The following is a 19,806-nucleotide window of genomic DNA, read 5'->3' on the forward strand; positions in this document are numbered from 1 at the left end:
TCTTGTTGACCACCATATTTTTATTTTTTAAACAATTTACAAGTAAAAATGTTATATTTATCCAAGCAAACACATTTAATACTTTAGTCTTTAACAAGCTATACAAATGAGAACCACCACACTAGAGCTTTTGATAGCTCAAGGACCATTCAGGGTAGGCATGCATGTGTCTGTATCACATGAAGCGAGTCCAATTCCTGACACCAGGGTTCTGATCTTCTGCTTCTTCAGAGCTGGTCAGCTGCTAAATGATTTAACACAAATAGTTACTGGATCACAATACAATGAAAGAAAGCCCATTTCAAATCATGTAAGTGACCTCAATATGTCTGGTCCAGGTGTCAGGCCACAGAGCCTTACCGATTAGTCTTCTTCTCCAAAAGCCAGTCGGACAGATTTTCTCCCCTTGCTTAGTGATGTGGCATCCATACATGTGCTTATACAATACAATGAAACAGCTTAAGCACAGACGTAATACAACAGTAATTACAAATCACAGAGACAGATAAACAAACAAACAAAATCAACTCTAATCACATTCTTGCATTTCAAACAATGAAAGTAAACAAAACCATGCATTACAGTTTAAAGAAATTTTCAGGTTTAGCTCTTCTGCAAGTCTCCATTTCCTCAAGTTCTAAATTGCTGTTCTCAAGCTTGTCCCAGCGGCTGGGCTACTCATGGTGCTACTGACACAAACAGGGTGAGCTGGAAATCATCCAAGAATGGTCAAAGAATAAAAGCCCCCAAAATAAACAACAAAGACGCACGCATTATAAACGAGAGATTCCATTTTAATAGCAGAGTGTAGAAAAGAAATTGGCAAAAAAATTCACATGAAAAAACATTTTACACAATTAATTATGTACAGAATAAAGTATGTGTCTGGTTTCCAATGATGTAAGTTTCACTTTAGTCAAATCCTACCACAGGATGCAAAATACACCCAAAACCCTCAACTGGAACAAAAAAACAAACATATACATAATCCCAGCTCTGGCTCCTCAAATATTGGGACTGGCTGGGTTCACTTCAACCCACTGGGCTTTCTGCTAAACTTTCAGCAACTCCTGAATTTGTTGTAGCTTCCAAACTATTGTCAGCAATTTCTGTTTGCTCAGTCTTCTTGCTCTGGATGGTGCGCACTCCCTTGCCTCCCGAGCCACCCTCCTTTTCATGTGTTTCTTTGAGCCCAGGAAGGAAAGTTTCCACACACCCAGAAGCCTGACTTTCTGTGCGGCCTCCATCACAACTCAGTGATGGCATTTCAACAGCACCACCTTTGCTCTCCTCCATTTGCAGAAGGATCTCAGACATGGGAGAAATGCCCTGTATTTCTAGAACTGGCATGACCACTTCTGTAGTGTCACTATTTGAGGACTGCAATCCAAGCTGCGGCATAGCTGTTTGAGAAATCCGTGTGCAAAATTTTTCTTCCCGACTACCAGAAGTCAATGTAGCAAAATCAGTAATCTCTGTTTCATCCACTGTTTTTTCAACGCCCAGCTTCTTAAGTTTACTAGACTCCAGCCTAATGGATGCGATAGTTTCTAGTTTTGAGACTTCTTCTGTATTCTCATTTAAAAGTCCTGCTGTAAGGATGCTGAAGCATTCATGTTTTACCTTAGTATCTCCTAAACTGAAATCGGTGCTTTTGAACTCGAGCTCTGCTTTCTGGGAGGAAATCTCATTATGTTTCACACCTTCTGATGTCAAAAAAACTTTCTTGTCATCCATGTGAACATTTGCAGAGGGACTTCCGGATTGCTCAGTGTTCAATCCTGAGTGAGTGGTATTCAGATGAAGGTCGTTGCTCGCTGAGGTTCTTACGACCTTATGCTTTGTTTCTGGGGAGTGGACAGCTGCTTCTGAAAGATGCTCCCTATGGAAATCCGCTGATAAAGCAACTACTGACTCTTGGACAAGATCAGAGCGAGCTCTAGAAAAACCTCCAGTCCCTACTTCTTTTGCATCTCTCTTGATAAAACCATTATCTAATGTTGCATCAGATCCAGTGTGTCCTAATGATTTTTTTTCAACTTCAACTACTAATTCTACACTGGATCTGAGTTCAACAATGTTCCCAGAGCAGGCATTGACTAACCATGCAACCTCCTGCCTTTGGGTTTGGTTATCTAACACTGCATGGCCTGAAGGTTCAGGTCGAACTTCTTGAGCTTCTAATATGCTACTTCTAGTTTCTGTGTTGGCGAGACATCTGTCTGGCCGTACCTCTGTCAGATCTGAAGCACTAACTTCATTAGAACCAGTTTTTATTTCTACATTTGGAGTACTTGATAGATCCCAACCACTTTGAGAAGAAGAACGGTTTGTGATGAGCTGTTCTTCTCCATTACTAGTTCTGGAAGTGTCCCATTCACCAGGACTTCTTGTCATTTCTGAAATCTTACTTTGGGTTCCGGAAATTCGGTGAGCTTCGCCAAGGTCCCCTGGCTGAGATACTTCCAGAGCTATGCTTTTCAGTTTTGCATCTTTTAAGGAGGCATCAACAGAATTCTGCTCTGTCATTACTGCTACTAAAGCTTTTTCTTTTGAAGTGTTTTGAAAATCACAGAGCAAATCTGGACTATCAGTTTCTGAGTGAGTTCTACAGTTATCACTTAACTCTTCCTCTACCAAATGGGAATTTCCCAAATTTTGAATTTCATTCTGTGCTTCAGGTAACAAAGTCTTTGGATGTAAGCTAAGCTCAGGCTTTACTGCTTTTAGTTCCCAGTCTTTCATCTCTGCATCTTTCTCCAAGGTACCAGGAATGTTTGTGTTAGTAACCACAGTTTTATTTGCATCTTCCTGTCCAACTTTCTCTTGGGCCTCTTTTTTCCGTAGATCACAGAGTTCCTGACTGCCTACCTGCTCTCTACCTCCTATATCCACAAGTCCAATTTCTGCAGGCATCTGGATACCAGAAGCAGTTTTGGTTTCTGGCAATTCTGTGACTGACATTTCTGACAGCTGGGGCTGAAGTGGTTTTCTGTTCATTTCAGCCTGATTCTTGCCAAGAATCCAACTCCCTGTTACTTGATTACACTGTGAGGAATCTTCTTTCAATTTAGTCTGAACATCTGTTGAAAGAGGAGTCTGAAATTTTTGTCCTACATCTTTCTGAACACCATTTTCAATATCAGGGCTTATCTCAGTATGAAGTATTAAAGTCTCCTGAATATCAGTTTTCTTCAGTTCTGAGCTCCTCTCAGCTGAGTGGACTTGGCTAACTTCAGTAGCCACATTCTGAGAATCCTCTTTCAAGGAGGATGAGCTATTATTTGTTCTAGGGTTTGCAGATAAGTCTGCAGGTTTTGTTAGATTACAGTTTTCTCCATTTGGAAGTGCAGAACTTGCAAGCTTGCTGTCAGCTGAACCCTTTCCACCACTACTATAGAAAATATCATAGAGATCTTTAGCATTGGCTGTGGCCAAGCAAGAGTTTCGTTTCTCTACTTTTTTTGCCTGTTCACTGAAAGCAGTTGAAGGTGGTGGTGGAGGGGGTCTCACTGGCATTGCCAGCATTGTCTGTTCACTTTCAGACACACCTGGAGCTACTTCATCTGCAGGGATGACAGCTGTCTGCTGGACTGCTGCTGAAAGAGTGGGTGGAGGTGGTATATCAGAAGTCTGAGAAGACTCACTTTTCTCTGCTGTTTTCAAATCCTCCTCTGCCCCTTTTAAAATTACTTCTTCCCCTCCAAAAGCTTTTGAGATGATATCTGGTGGCAGCAGCAGATCTGCATTGGTTTCTTTCACCACAGGCAGTGGTTTGGTGGTAGCTCCAGAGGATTTTATGGATAAAAAGGTGTTCAAAGGTGCTGGTTTGCTAACTGTTGCAGTAGTAGACTTTCTGAAAATCATGGTGGGGACTGGTAGATTGGGTAGCATTTTTGCTGGTGTTGAGGTGGAAACAACTGGTATCCATGGGCTTGTGTGTGGAATAACAGTTTTCCCAGAAAGCTTGATTTCAATGGGCTTGACGTGGGGTTTCCCAGACTGACACTTGTTCTCCTCTTTGTTTCCTTCTGTACTCTCCTCCTTTATAATAGCTCCTCCAGGGGTTTTATCCTCTCTCTCAGCCTTTTTCCAGCTGAATTTCCCAAAGGAAGTCTGGCTTGGTGATTCTTTTTTAGATTCCTCTTTCTTTTCTTCTTTTTTCTCCTCCTTATCCTCCTTCTTCAGCTTAAGCTTGATACCCATTTTTCGCGCAGAAGAATCTATTTTGCCTTGAGTTTCACTAGTTCCTTCTCCAAGCTCCGGGATGCTCTTTGCTTCCTCTTTCTTTATTATTTTTTGTTTCTTCTCATCCTTCTCTTCTTTCTGTTTCTCGACTAGTTTCCGTTTCAGCTCACTCTGCCGCCTGCGCTCTGTTTCCAGAACTACAGCCAAACCAGCCTGACGGTCTAGATTTCTCCTCTCTTCGTAAAGCGGGTTTTCATCTATGTATTTCTGTGGAAATAAATGTCACAATTTTAGCCACTGTTTCCATGAAAAATAAATACATAAATTAAGCTCCGTAACAGTTTTGACTTGTTTAGTTAGTGCCATGTCAACACTAAGGGAGCAAATTACTTCTTCCTACCATGAAACTGAGATGCTACAAACTCCACATTCTGTAATTTAATGTGAATTGAGTGGTGGCTTGCAGCAATGCTGTCACTTTACAGAAGAGTTTGAAAATCAACACTGGGACTTAAACGCCATTTCAACCTCATGCAGATGAAAGATTAGTCTCTATGTAGTGGGAAGTTCTGCTTATTTAGTTCAGTAGAACGTAGTGAAGATAACCAAATACATATACTCCAAGGAGTCAAACGTCACTCTTCAGGAAAGAAGACAGAACAAGTAGAAGCTAACACAAAGAATGACTCAATCCTGGTACACCGGTTACCAACCTTATATTTCTCATTGTGGGGATGACTTTTCACATGCTGCTCTGCTGAGATTTGATCTCCAAAAAATTCATGACAGAGCTGGCAATAATATCCAGTGATGGGAATCAGAAACTCAGAGCCTGAAAAGGCCGAAGAAAATGATCAGAGAAACGAAACTTAGTAAGTGCCAAGCTCTTGACAAAGCCAGATAAACATATCAAAGAACAACAGCAAAACCTCCAGCAGTTTCTTTTAGAATAATTAATGCTGCTCTCCTTATGCTTACAGTATGTGAAACATCACTACCAGGAGCAAACATGTAAAGTAAAGAAGCTTGATTACACTGATTAAATAAATTATTTTAGTGCTCTCCATCATATTAAGGCTATCCCTTATTCAAGTAGGTTAACATTTCCTACAGTCTTAATCTATTTTCTATCTTTCTGGCATAGTCTGTTCAAATACTAAACACCTGGTTTATAAAAAGAGCACAAGTATTTTCACTGAAGTTTGGCAAGACTGCATCCTTGTGCCTACAGAACCAGCTGCACTTATCTAACACACTGAAGATTCTCCTTTAGTGGGCACTACTAGAAGTACACAACGGATTAAGAAACTGAGATTGATCACTGGCAGATCTATTTAGACACTCAAATTTTAAATCTTATATGAATTTTCAAATCATTTACAGTCCCTTCCATATGGCTTTCTCAGATTCTCTATCTACACTCTACCAAGTACTCATCAGTGATTTTTCAGGGACACCTCTACTAAAAATGTATTGAACAGAAGAGTCTGTTGCAAAACTTTGGAGTACTGCACAAGATCTGCCCAAACACTGCAAACTCTTCTGGTCATGTTCTGAATTCTAATATGTTAGCAAAAATCACTTCAGAACTACACTGGAGAAAGAAAAAGTCACCTGGTATTCGAAATAAAAAACTAAACTCTAAAGAAAAGAGAAGGAACCATGCTATGTTTTCCTACACTCTTGTTTCATGACCACATGAACAACCAGGAAAGTAAATCATTTGCCTATTACCTAATAATACAGTATATGTACTCCTATAATAACATAAAAGTTTGAAATTCCTTTCTGTGAGCAACTGGAACCTGCTGGAGGGCAAAGGGAGACGATACCCAAGTTAAAAAAAAATGAACGTACCTTTGGCAGGAACAGTTATCTTATCGATGCGTTTTATGGAGTCTTGTTTGGTCTCACTCTGGGTCTTCGAAGCCCAAGGTCTGTTGTAAGGATCCAGGGTCTATTTGCACAGTGACAGAGGTATACAGGCTCATATATTACACTAGCAAGGCAAGTACACTTGTCTTTTTCCTTTTTAACATCCTTTCAGAACACTGAACATTAAAATCAATGTGCAAATATTTACAGCAACTATGTTTTCCTCTCTTTCCCCTCCCATTTTGCAATTTACAATGAGAAAATAACCTGTGAAAAGGGTAAAATGTAAATGATGGCAAAGAACAGGTAAACATATGAAACACAAATACCAAATGCTAGTTCCAAAAGAAACTGAATACAGGCCCCATTTACACTAGCTGGAACACACCGGTAGCTGTACAAACTGCTCAAGTCCAACATTAGGGAAAAAGAATTTGATAAGCAACTTCTTTGGTTCATTATTACTTCAGGTTTTCTTGTAAAATGTAGTTCTGCGATGTATGTTCTAGTGTTAATACTTATAGCAATATGAAATGCACTTAGTGAAGGAAGCCTGCAACATACCTGTCTGTGTTTCTTATTATGCATGTGTGTGAAAAAGTCAAACATGGTCCCGCAGATGGTATTGCAGTCTTTGCACCAGTGATTCCCTGCATCATAATACTCATAAATATTGGCCAACTGGAAAGGGTGTTTGGAGGACTGTGAAGAAGATTCTGATGGCTTCGGGCTTCTACCTCTGGATTTTTCATTAGGAGTTTTTGATTCCTAAATTGAACAAAAGGAAACACTTCTCTAAGACAAGGCAGGACAGACATAATGCTCTAGAACTCAGAACCTGCCTCCAGCAGAAGCCACACACACCAAAAAAAAAAAAAATGTATCACCTGCTTTTCAGCGCCCAGGCTAATTCCACTGTTTCAGAGAGCTGGTATTGCCGACTAGGACGCTGCGTGGCCACAGTGAAGAGCTTCCAATAAGGCTCCCAGATGTAATGGCTGGATGGTTGTAGGTAATCAAGGAACCAAATGAACAAATTCCCTACGGCATGCACCCTTCCCACTTTATGGGTTTCACATAAAGATCTGAATAGTTCCAATTTATCATACTAGTCAGACAGTGCCCAGAAGACCTAAAATGGTTCCCCTAGAAGCATTCAGAAGTTACTGTAAAAGTAGCTTGGATGAAAGAAGAATGAAAAAGGAAGTAAGAATTATTTGACTGAAGGTATTGAACTCAATCAGCTTTATCAGATTATTTGAGAGTTCCTGAATTCTCCAGAAGACTCGTTGCTTAGCAATAACAGAAAGATGATGTTTTGTTAATTACCTAAGTATGTAAGGTGGAGCATCCTGTGATTTAAGCATGTGGTATCTGCACTTACATTGATTTGTACAGGAAGACGCCATACAGTGATACACAAACATTTCAGGACTCTGGCCAAAATTTATACTAAACTAACACTGCAGAATAGCAAAACAAATAATCCCTGACATAGATCATGAATGAGCCCTGCTAATTTAGATTATGATAGTACTAGATGTATTTTGAGCTTTGAGTTACATTTTCAATGGCTGAAAGCCCATTATGTGTTATCATTTCTAATCTGCATGGCAGTCTGTAAAGAATAGCATGTTAACTTAGCAGACCTGAGTTGACTGCATGATTTTCAAGTTATTCACTGTTGGCGTTGAACAAATTTACTTAAGCAGATTCAAAATCGTTAAATAACATCTGCCTTACTTGAAATTCCTTTTGATAAACAAGGAGAGATTCTCTCCTATTAACACCACCCCACACAACATACATTGTAAATCAAACAAAGAAGACACTCAGGCCACTATGCACCCCACAGATATCCATATCCCAATACCATCTAGTCTTGGTAGCAGAGTAGGAAGTCACCCTGTGAATATTTGCATATATCCTCTCTGCAAGAACACAGCAAAGCTGACATTCTCTTAAACAATGAGATCAACTTATGATCTGAAGGAAGTGCATGAAAGGATGTTCATGATGTCATTGTTTATGTTATTTACAGACATACACCCACCCAATATGCCCTATAAAAATACTATCTCAATCAGAACTTTAAAAAGACAATGCTTCTCACATAGATAGGTGACAGCCAACTCTTAACCCCAGTTTGTGCTTAAGAGCCCAGAAGGAACAATCTGTTTAGTACAACAAAGCCAGCTTCGCCTCTGCACTCGCTACATAACTACAACACACAGACACAGGTTCAGCAGCAAGGGACCACAAGGTAGCTTGCAAATAAGCAGAAAGGCATATGTTTTTGCCCTTAGGTTGGCAGAGTCAACCGATCTCAGTGTCAAGAAGCCTGCACCATCTTTCTGTTCATTTAACAATCAGAATTACAAGGTGAATCTCGGAGACTAAAAGGTATCTGGAAATATTAAATATTCCTGGCCAGAAATCAGAATTTTCCATGTTAAAATAAGGAACTATGAAAAGCGGATCAAGTCATTATGGGTTTGCAACAAAATACAAACAATGAAAATTAAAATAATGAAAAATGTATTCACACATGCCATATCTCAAGAAAAGAAAGCAATATAACTTAATGCAATGTAGGATTTAACAGACATTGTTGCCTACTTTAGTTTTATGATGCGGTGACTGAAGCAAAAGATTTGTAAAAGTAAGTGGATACTAAACTTCAGTGATATTTCAAGAAACAACAAAAACAAAACACAAAAGCAAGCCTTCAGATTAAAGACATCTAATGAGTTCTCTGAACCAGACCAGGATGAAGTAAGGAAAAGTTTACAGGATACACAGATTTGAGTGACCTTGTAGGAAATACTTCTTACCCTACTAACATCTTCCTCTCTGCAAAAAGTACACACTAAGGTCTACACAAAAAAGCATCTACCATCTCCCATCAGATATTTCTGTTACGTATTTGAATTAACATCTGAAAAGCAGGATAATTAATCTCCTGAATACATGCATAACCTTTCAGATGTTACTATCATACACTACTTCCAAAGTAAAAACGATCTTCTGGAATGCAATAAGCCTGTTTTGGTATATCCAGCACTCAATTGTATAGACCATGTCAGAGAGACCATACTGATGCATACTAACATTTCTTAAGAGAGACCCGTAGTGTGTACATAATAATCTTGTTAAACTGACAATCGTATGTAAGTCTTGCGATTTGTTAATATCACCACCCAGTGAGAAGACCAACATGGTCTAAACTTGCAGAGAGCTTCGCTGCTACAAACATTCCTCCTTGACAGGCCATGCCAGAAATGTTGTAGAGAAAAAAAGTCTGTCTTCCTGGTATGGCACTGAGACCGAACAGCTACAAACAGTCATGATATTGTTCAATCCGACCAACACCTCAGCAAAACCAAGATCAAAAACAGTAAGTGGTACTGAAGTGAGGGAAATTATAAACACTGATACATTGACTCTCACCTGCATGCACCATCAAAACCAGGGTATGAGATGTGATAACAAATGACATCAAATGATCCTCTAGTAAATGTTTGGGAGCAGCTGTCTCCCCGGTGCCCTCTTCTCTTAGTGGGAAAATCATTAGCACACAAGCCAGAAGACTTTACCTTGTTGGAGGAAGATGGTTTCTCCAGACCTTTTGCATTTTCTGACTTGCTGGTCTTTTCCAAGGAATCTTTGGTTTCCACAGGTGGTTTTCGGGGTTTTTCAAATATGTTAATCCCCAGGATTTGTGCTACTTTGTCTAGCTCAGACTGCTTCTTGTCAGCTGCATCAGATTCTTTATGCAGCTCTGAAATCTCCTTCATAATATTCTCTTGTAGCCTGTTCACCTCTACCAATAACGGGTCTTTGTGTCCATCCTTCTCACGACGTTTTTTCCTCAACATCTCTCCTGAGCCAATCAAGGAAGTAGAAGAGTTGGAAATGCAATAGGAAAATTGTCTTAAGATCTGTACAACTATTCCAGCAACAAGTAAAATACTAATATAAAATACTACATCTAAATCTTGACTAGGAAGTTGTAAAGATGGAACCGACTCTCAGGTACAGCATCTACACGATCCACCTCTATAAGGATTGCCTTAATGTACACCCCTAACAGAGGCACCATAATCATCAAGAGAGAGAATCAGTTTAATAATTGCCACTTCCTTGTGTGACCAAACAAGCAAAAGTTAATCATACATTCTAACCTGAAAGTATAATTTTCCAATGGTGAGGGAAATCAGTACTTACTTGGACCAAACAAACATTTTAAAAATAGTTAGCTCTGTCTAGAGCACTTTTCCTTCTCCAAATAAGATTCGTGAAAAATTGAAAGGCACAGTGACGTGTCTTTAGTTACTATTTCAGTCACTTCTTCTAAAGAAGCACTAAAATGCACAAAGTGCAATTCATTTTATTTATCAAGCTGCAAAAGAAGATGCAAGAGCAACTGTTTGCTTCAGTGTAACAGCCAAATTTTGACATAATTAATTTTAATATAGTAATTAGGTCTCTGCCTTCTCAAGAGTTCTGCATTGCCCAGAGTATGAAAATATTAAACTATAGACTACTATTATTTTGGTCTTCACTCTCCTAGCAGGTACTAGGACCCATACCAGTAGAGAAAACAAAGCAGGGGGGATGCACTGTACCTTGCTGTTTACGAAGCCTGTCCAATTCAGTCTTGAGATAATAAAGCTTCTTCTGCCGTGCTTCTCGTTCGTTCTTCAGTTTTTCTCTCTCTTCTATCACCTAAACAGATTGGAAGTGGACTGGATTTTCTTCTCTTCCCAACATACGTTAATCAGTCTTGCAAGAATGACTGCAAGACCTCAGCTTGCCAGTCACAGAACACTGCTCACTATTCTCAAAATGTTCTTGAGTATTTTAACACAACAAATATACCTCTTCCTCTACAGGTAACTATATCATGTGCTCACGCTATAACCCTATATAAAGGTGATTTTTTTCTTTTGGGCAGTGTATTCCCCAAAACTGCTTTGTTTGTTGCACCATTTCCCAAGGCACTTAGGCTCAGCTGACTATCTTCTACAGGCGTGAGCAAGACCAATGCTAAATGACTCTTCAAAACTGATGCAGTATCTCTACAGCTAGCATGTTTCATCTGTGACAAAAGACTTCACAGCCCTTCACCTTGCCTCCTACTTTGACTCTGGTCAATTTTCACTACTATTTAGGCTTCTGCTTCAATCTGATCATAACCATATCACCAAATATTTTGCAGGCATAACTGTCTGAAATGAAACACCTGAATGAAGTTTGTTTCTTGGTCAATAAGATAAACTCTGGCATGAGGAGCTCACAAATCCGCTTTTCACTGGTTTCCATTGATTCTCACAGAAGGAAACCAGGCAATATGAAACCTGAAAAGTTCTTTCAATTTCCTTCACAGCTTTATTTTTCAAGACACAAATTCCAATTTTTTTACCTTCACAATGTTCCTGAAGTTTACTACTGACTCCTCCCTTGAACAAACAACAACTGACCCAAGGCCTCGTCGTCCCTAAAGAATCACTACTAGTATGGCAATGTAAATGTTGGCAGGATCCCTAGATCCTGCCTGGAGTAAGCCCTGGAAGGAGTTCTACCAACACAGTTAAGCCATGTCTTAAATGCCACAAGTTTTTTTAGGTTTTTGTGTTTTGGGGTTTTTTTTAATCACCATAACACCCATTCTGCCATTAGGGGCATCAACTGGAACATGTGTTTTTATACTCCAAGCCATACCTGCAAAAAAATGGTGGACTAAGCCCAAGCAAAAGACATTTGTAGTGCAGACCAAGCCCAAGCCAAAGACGTCTGTAGTACAGACAAAGCCCTAGAAGTTCTGCCAAGATGCACAGGTGAGCTACCAGGGTATGTCACGGCATGAGAAAACCACACACCTTCAGCCAACAGAGCTCTTCCAGAAGTGCCAAGTTTCATTAACAAAAAATTTCAAACATGTCAGCTGAAGAAATTATTATTCCTGCAAGCAGTGAAAGCTCACTTATCTGCTGATGTAGCACATTGAGGAAGTACTCCTCTTTAAGACACCTCAAACAAAAAGCAGAGAGGTTATCTCAGACCAAAAATTTAAAGTGACTTCTTTTGAGGCTCTCTTTGATTCAGTGGTCCATTCTTCCATGGTCTGATTTGTTCTGAGGAACATGATATAACTGAGAAGGAAAAAAGCTTCCAGCCTCTGCCATGTGCTGCTCCTCTACTAGCCTATCAACACAACGTACCATTAGCACAGCTACACTGAAAAAATGTCGCTAATGCAGATACGCATACATAGATGAAAAATTAGATATGAGCTGGCAATGTGCGCTTGCAGCTCAGAAAGTAAACTGTATCCTGGGCTGCACAAAAACCATGGCCAGCAGGTCAAGGGAGGTGATTCTCTGCCTCTATTCTGTTCTTGTGAGACCCCCACTTAGAGTACTGCATCCAGCTCTGGGGCCCCCAGCACAAGAAAGACATGGACCTGCTGGGGTCGTGAAAATGATTAGAGGGCTGGGACACCTCTCCTATGAAAAAAGGCTGAGAGAGTTGGGGATGCTCAGCCAGGAGAAGAGAAGGCTCCGGTGAGACCTTATTGTGGCCTTTCAGTAAAGGGGGCTTATAAGAAAGATGGAGAGAGACTTTTTACCAAGGCCTGTAGTGACCAGACAAGGGGCAATGGTTTTAAACTAAACGATGGTAGATTTAAATTGGACATAAGGAAGAAATTCTTTACAATGAGGGTGGTGAGACACTGGAACAGTTTGCCCAGATACATTGTGGCTGCCCCCTCCCTGGAAGTGTTCAAGGCCAGGTTGGATGGGGCTTTGAGCAACCTGGTCTAGTGGAAGGTGTCCCTGCCCATGGCAGGGAAGCTGGAACTAGGTGGTCTTTTAAAGGTCCCTTCCAAACCAAACCATTCTATGGTTCTATGGCCTTATTTTAACAACAAAGACTGAGTGGACACCAGTTTGAAAACTCAAACAACTTTCAGGAATCTTCCAGTCCTTTGACAGTTATGTAACTACAGTTTCCTTTTTAAAATACATTCTTCCCCATTATCATACAAACCAAGGTAACTAGAAGAGGAAAATATTAACACCCATAACCTAAACTGCTGTCAGATGCACCAAGTAAAGAAGAGTTTCCCTGAAGTTCTTCAGATTTTGTGATTCTTGTAAGAGATAATTAACACTAATGTAGAGGAAAAATTGTATGCAACTGTGTATGACAACATCCTTTAGGATGTATTTAAGACTGTCTAATATAGATAGTATTATTGTACCCTGAACCATGTTCAGATGGAGCCTCCTGTGTTTGTGCCTCTCATCCTGCCACTGGGCACCACTGAAAAAAGCTCAGTTCCATCTTCTTTATACTGTCCCTTCAGGTGTTTATATACCTGGATACCTTCAGGTATTTCAATACTTAAAGCTCAGCAGAGTAAAGCCAAGCCGTGGCCACCATGTTTTTTCTGTAACATTTTGACTGGCCCCAAGATCTTCAACTTTGTGCTTGATTTCATCTGTTCAGCCATAACCTAAGGGTGTACAATTTGGGGGGATTTTAAACACATTTTTTAAAATTGTCACAGAGTAATACAGACAAATGCCTGGAAACATTTAACAAAAGCAAATTTAGTCCAACTGCTTTTAAACTGGAGCTACTCAGGAAAAAAAAATGTGCACCTGAAGACAGCAATCAAGCAGTACAACATATTTTGATCTATCAGAATACATAACATACCTTCTGCTTTTGAGCTGCCCGATTTTTTTCATCCGACATCTTTTCTGTGGTATTTTTGAGAGGGTGTGAAGACAAACGAAGGGGCACTTTGGAATGGGTAGGAGTGGTAGGGACATGAACGAGCACAGAACCATCTCTTTTTAAATCAGGGACATCCTTTCCCATGGAGACTGTCTCAATCACCCGGAGGTTGGGACGCGTGGGGTTTGCTGACATGGCCATAGTAAGAAGACCATGAGCTTCTGGCAGTGTAGGATTAGGCTGCTGGGCAGGGGGGTACATGGTCCAGCCAGGGGCTGCATATGCCATATAGTGCCCATATGCATCATATCCTGGAGGAGCCATTGTGGGAGGTGGATAGTTTTGGGGCATTTGAGTGGCAGTGAACTGGGAATAGTTAGGAATTTGGTACTGGGAAACAGAAGTAGGTGTAGGCGGCAAACTAGCAGGAGTTGGTGGAACTGAAGGAATGAGAGAGACAGAAGGAAGAGGCTGTTCTGGTGCACATGGAGGTATATCCTGTCCCACTGGCTTATTCTTAGTATATTCTGGTTTCTGGACAGAGGATGCATCTTTAGACTGCTGGAAAGAGACTGGAGGTGATGCTGAGCGCTGCTGGCCCGACTCGGGAGAACGAGTGTCACTCCGGCTGCGACGCAAGTCCCAAGGATCCAGTCTGCGAGGATCTGAAGAGCGACGATCCGGAGAACGAGACGCCAGCTTTTTGCCATGAAGGCGTTCCTGGGTACGAACAGCCAGTTTTCCAATTTCAGCAACACCGATATCAAGTCCAATGGTTTTGAGTAAGTCATGGATCTTAGCATACTCAGCATTAGGCTCTTCTAAAGGATCCAGCTTGACAGCTGGAGCAGGAGAAGGAGGTGGACTCACTTTCTGGCTTATTATCTCATTGCCACAACTTACTGGGGGCTTCTGAATGGGGAGAGATTCAGTTTTGGTGTCTTCATCCTCATCACCATAAAGAAATTTCTCTTCATCCTCAATGTCAGGAAAACTACGTCTCCTCTTTTCCTGAGCACTGACAGAATCAGCCATCATGCCCAGAATTCGGGAGAAACCACTGCCATCCTGACTGGCCCTCTCATGAGGCAGCAGGAAGTCAGTATGGCGGTCAGCAGGCTCTGACTTGGGTTCTACCTTTTCCTTGTGACTTAAGAAGTTTCCAAACTTCTCTTCAAATGTGAAGGCGTCTTTGGGAGCTCCAGAAAGCGGGCTCCACTCGTATAAACCATCACGCAACTCCTTGTTTGCGGACTCCACAACAGAATCTTTGTTAAACCGTTTGAGAAAGTTCTCCACTTCAGAAGCAAAAGGAGCCATATCATTGCTCTGGGGCAAAGATGAATGACTAGAAAGAAGTGGAAGATCCTTGCTGGGAGCTGGACTGCTTGAAAAGCCTTCAGGCTGAAAGAGAGAGAAGTTACTATTTACTACAGTACCTTCTGAGGCAACTATGCACCTCACAGAACAAACAAAGGAATAGGTTAATTTCTCCTTGAGTTCATAGCTGAAGGAAGGAGTTAGAAAAGACAATATACAGTTGAAAGAGAACACAGAAGACTACAAAACAAGTTGCATAATGGTTCTGGAATGTCATGTCCAGCAATGAACACTTATCTCAGAGAATACACAAAATCACAATTATATTTCTTGTAACTTTTTTCAAGCATAAGAACTGAAACTTTTAAAATTAAACCCCCTAACGTAATTTCGGCTATGCTTTGAGTTTAATCACAGACAAATAGGATTTCAACACCTTAAGACAGGTAGAAACAACTGCACTGGGGTTACTTCCAGTCATTTCTTCAGATATGCATAATTAATGTCATGTTAAAGAGGATTTCCAATAAAAGGTATAGAATGGGATCCTCAGTATTGCAGGTGAGATAAACACGTCACTGTCAAACCAACACTGATCAGTACAACAGGCAGATCAAAAGTGATGCACTAAAATATGAGAAAAGTCGATTTATCACAGTGGTTGCAAGCCCTTATCTTCCCATTGCTCTAATTTTGAGACTCAGTTGGTATAGCTTGGGTACAAATTAAGTAGGGTTGTGGGCCTACAGTCCAAAGGGAAAAAAAAATAAGGAAATTCAAAGTTGTTTTCAGTCAGAGGTACTGAGGATGCACTCTTAAGTCTATAAAGAAACAAGAAAGAGGCCTTGTGACAGGCAGAGAGCTTTGATCAATGGACCAACTGCCTGTAGTACAAAAAGACTCAGCTCCTCTATAAAAGCTGGCCCAGACCTCAGCATCCAGGGCTGAATTTCAACAAGGACATTTTATTCTGCCTCAGATTTTACATATATATGATTCTTGAATAAATGCCTTCACCATTGGAAGTTTCTAATGCAATCCTAACTCGTATAGGCCTGCAAAAAGATACCTGTCCTCTCAAAGACAGAAAAACATGAAGATCTGGCTTTTCTATTTTAGAACTCAAACTAACATTCTGTATCATGAAGTGACTGTTTTGGAAAGTAGAAACATAGAGACAGACAGAGAGACAGAAATCAAACCTGAATAGGAGACTCTACTTCCATCTCCACTCGTTTCTTCAAAATAGATTTTTTGGGCATGGATGGGATTTCCTCAGGCCTGTATGTATACCGAGGTTCCGAAGTCTGTAGTGTGTTAGTCAAGCCAGGGATCACATAACCACTGCCTGAAACATCATGATTCAAGTTTCTACTACGCTCTTCTTCTTCTCTTTTCCTCCTTGCACGGTCAAGCTCTCGGAATTCTTCATTCAAGTATGATGGGCTTGGGCTTCTACTGCGGCTGCGGCTTCGTCTGCGATAGTTTCGTGTTCCTGATGAGAAACTCTGATGCTCTCCACTCACACCATGCATCTTCTCATCTTTTTCATACCGTGGACGCTTTATTTCTCGTCCCCTCTCTTCTGGCCTCAATGGGTAGGATGATTTCCTGAGTTTGTCACCATCTCTGTCAGACCCACGAGGCAGCTCTTCTCGACGACCATAATGTGGACTATAATCTGAACGATGGAGGAAAACATCTCGGTTGCGGTAGTCTTCATCATGTCTCATGATGAAGGGACTTGAAGGCTGATCTTCATGCGATGGGTATCTCTCAAGACCTCGAGGACATGAGAGGCCTCTAGTGAATATTGGACCATCAGCCATATCATCCCTGTATAAGAAAAGCATAGAATAAACGTAAGTACTTGAGTCAGGGTAAACTAAGTCTTACTCCTACTCAAGAGTAAGACATTTCCAAATCTGTTTCAGAAAACATTTCCATCATTAAACAGAAGCAACGTTTTATAAACTTAAAGGGCAGGGGAGAGAGGGAGACTTAATGGTACTATACATCCCTCCTAGGAAGTCCCTTGCAAATGCAGTGACATGAACAATTCAACTCACAGTGCAGAAGGAGAACCTTGAAAAACTGATAGGATGGATTTATTTCCGTGAAGGAGAAAGACTACACGTTTTAAAAAAAAACTTACTATCATATTTCAGACCACAATCCCTTTCCTCACCTCTCCCAGCAAGACGCCAAGCTCACATTTCATATGAATTATTCAAGGTACAATTCAGTTTCACACTCGCAAATGTAACCAGATCCTCTCTTTATTCAGCTGTGGACAAGGACCACAAATTCTAGCAGCATTTTCTGTTGCAACAGATCTGTAGACTGGACTGTCACTAATCACATGAACTGCTATACCCAAAAAGCAGCACAGTTTTTGATAAGGTATCTATGAACCAGGGATAGTAAATGTAATAGTATCATTCCTTTGTGCCAGCCCCTGCACACACAGAGGACGTGCAACTGGCACACCACCAGAATAGCTAGCTAACATCTCTTGGAGTATCTTCTTTTGGACCAATTCCTACACATACCTCCAATTAGGCATACTGCTTTAACTAAGGCCTTTTTCCCCAGTCCTAAAAACTTTCCTGGGACTGTTCTTTAGATCAGGCAGAAACAAAACAAACACCAGCTGCTGTTTTTACTCATAGGTATTTCAAAAACCCAGCAAGATCCTTCAAGAATGAAAAGCAAATGTGCTCCTTAGTATGTATCATTGCCTGAATCCTCAAAAATCATCTCTCCTCCTACTAAGAAAAGTCTCTTCATAGATCTGAGAAGGAACAAATCAAGTCATGCCACGTGAAATCTTAAAAAAACCCTGCAGATAAATTACAGCCCCAGTTTTTAAAGTCACCAGACTAAAGAATAACAGGCATAAACAGACAACGTCTTTTTCTTCAGTATTTTCATAGTTTACACATGGATATTTAAGAACAAACCAACACAAAACTTCAATTTATCTCTAACCTGCATCATTGCAAAGCATTTCATATGTTTTTAGATGCTTTATCAGTCAAACACATCTTACAAGGCAAATATTGCATACACCAGTACCCACAGTATTAAATGGTATTTTTCCAGTTTCTAGCAAACTACACACATCCACCCCCTCCAAAAGCATGAAAATATCTAAAAAGTAGCTAGAATTAAATTTCATATATAAATTTTGCTGCTCACAGCCTACATAAAGGTATGTCTAACCCCAGTGTCCCCTTTTCTGAGAGACTGCTAAACCTACACAGGCTTCATGAACACACCTGGTGGAGTAACAGATGTATTTCACCATACACCTTCAGCTGATTTCTGTGCAAATAATTTGCATGCATGCTTGCCAGGTGTCACCTACGATTCAAATGCTCTGACTGCAGTGATAAAGCAGAAGGAGTATTTAATCCTACTTTGGAAAGAAAGGAACAGCAAACCTACCACATTTACAACTAGAAAGATGTTCCAAATACACTCTGAATGGCTAAGATGCAAATATAAAATTCAAAGATTAAATACAGGTATGAGGGAAAGGATTACTTGCCTTACAGAAATTGTAACTCTTAATATGTTTTCTGTAAATAAAGTCCATCAGAGATATGTCCCTCTTACCTGGTTTGGGTGCTTTTAGCCAGCAATGTCTACTACAGGCCATTGCATCCCTGAGAGAGGACACAAGGTGGTATCACTGTGACCATCCCAATTCCTTCACCAACACAGAATCCATGCATTACTGGAATTTGCAGTTTCCAAGAACAGACCACAGACTACATAGACATGATGCCTCAGAGAACCAGTGTAAGGTAAGTTTACTTTTTGCATATTTATTCACATACACAGAAACAGAAATAAATAATGGTATTCTGCTGTCAGCAACCAACAGGACTCCACCTTAACACACAGTATTTGAATAGGAAGTCAGATGAGCTGTTCATACTCAAGCCAACTGTCACTCTTGATATTATGCCAAAAAAATGCTATTTCAGAGCACAGCTTAACACAGACCAAGTCTCTGAAGTGATATGGTCTAATCTTTTGGATTAACCTCAGATGAAAGAATTGGTGGGATGCTCTGTATAGTTTATGCCAGCTCAGATAGTAGTAAAATGTCTTTAAAATACTGACAGAGGGATAGATGGAAGACAGGGAGAGCGATAAAATAACTGAGATTCTGGAAGACAAAGAAATACTAATCTGCTGAAGTAGAAGACTGAAGATGCTTGGGTGACCTTGAAGTCAGCAGCATTCAGTATTCTTGCTTAGACATGTGCAGGAGGCCAGCTGCCCTAGAAACTCGGGGCAAGTTCCTACAGATGTTTTAGGATGGACCTGCACGTGAACACACACCCTGAGAAATTCTCCTGAGGCATCCTGAAAAATCCACTGCTGCAGGAGAATCCAAAACTGTCTATGATTTCCATCCTTTGGTATTTTATTTCCTTCATACGCTAATGAACCTCTCTACCATTCCAAGCCCATGCAAATTACAGAGAATAACTTGGAAAAGTGATTGCCTGAAATCTCTGAGTAGTTAGCAAAAATAGCTGAGAATAACTAAATTCAGAACTATTTGCTCCAACTACTTCACAATTTGAAAGACATCTTCAGAAAACACTATTTTTTTTCTTTTTTAAATGAGATTGAGAACATACCACATGCCAAATA

At 40.4% G+C, this 19,806-nt stretch overlaps 1 protein-coding gene across 2 annotated transcripts in view; it reads right to left on the reverse strand.

The window, feature by feature from the left end:
• ZNF318 (zinc finger protein 318) overlaps nt 1-19,806 on the reverse strand; it is a 27,956-nt gene continuing 8,150 nt past the window's right edge. Inside the window, exons 3-11 of one of the 2 annotated variants that reach the window (XR_012628231.1) lie at nt 16,335-16,968; nt 13,792-15,216; nt 10,692-10,791; nt 9,660-9,946; nt 6,628-6,831; nt 6,046-6,145; nt 4,902-5,020; nt 361-4,455; nt 1-244 (exon numbers count right to left, since the gene is read on the reverse strand). Coding sequence is in view for 1 of the 2 variants with exons in the window: in XM_074863382.1 (XP_074719483.1) it covers nt 1,033-4,455; nt 4,902-5,020; nt 6,046-6,145; nt 6,628-6,831; nt 9,660-9,946; nt 10,692-10,791; nt 13,792-15,216; nt 16,335-16,968 (6,292 nt within the window). In the remaining variant the exon portion in view is untranslated. Of the gene's footprint in view, nt 4,456-4,901; nt 5,021-6,045; nt 6,146-6,627; nt 6,832-9,659; nt 9,947-10,691; nt 10,792-13,791; nt 15,217-16,334; nt 16,969-19,806 lie in introns of both variants that reach the window. The other variant, XM_074863382.1, reaches the window with a different exon arrangement.

The sequence above is a fragment of the Strix uralensis genome, chromosome 3 (genome assembly GCF_047716275.1).
Source record: "Strix uralensis isolate ZFMK-TIS-50842 chromosome 3, bStrUra1, whole genome shotgun sequence".
Lineage (NCBI taxonomy): Eukaryota > Metazoa > Chordata > Aves > Strigiformes > Strigidae > Strix > Strix uralensis.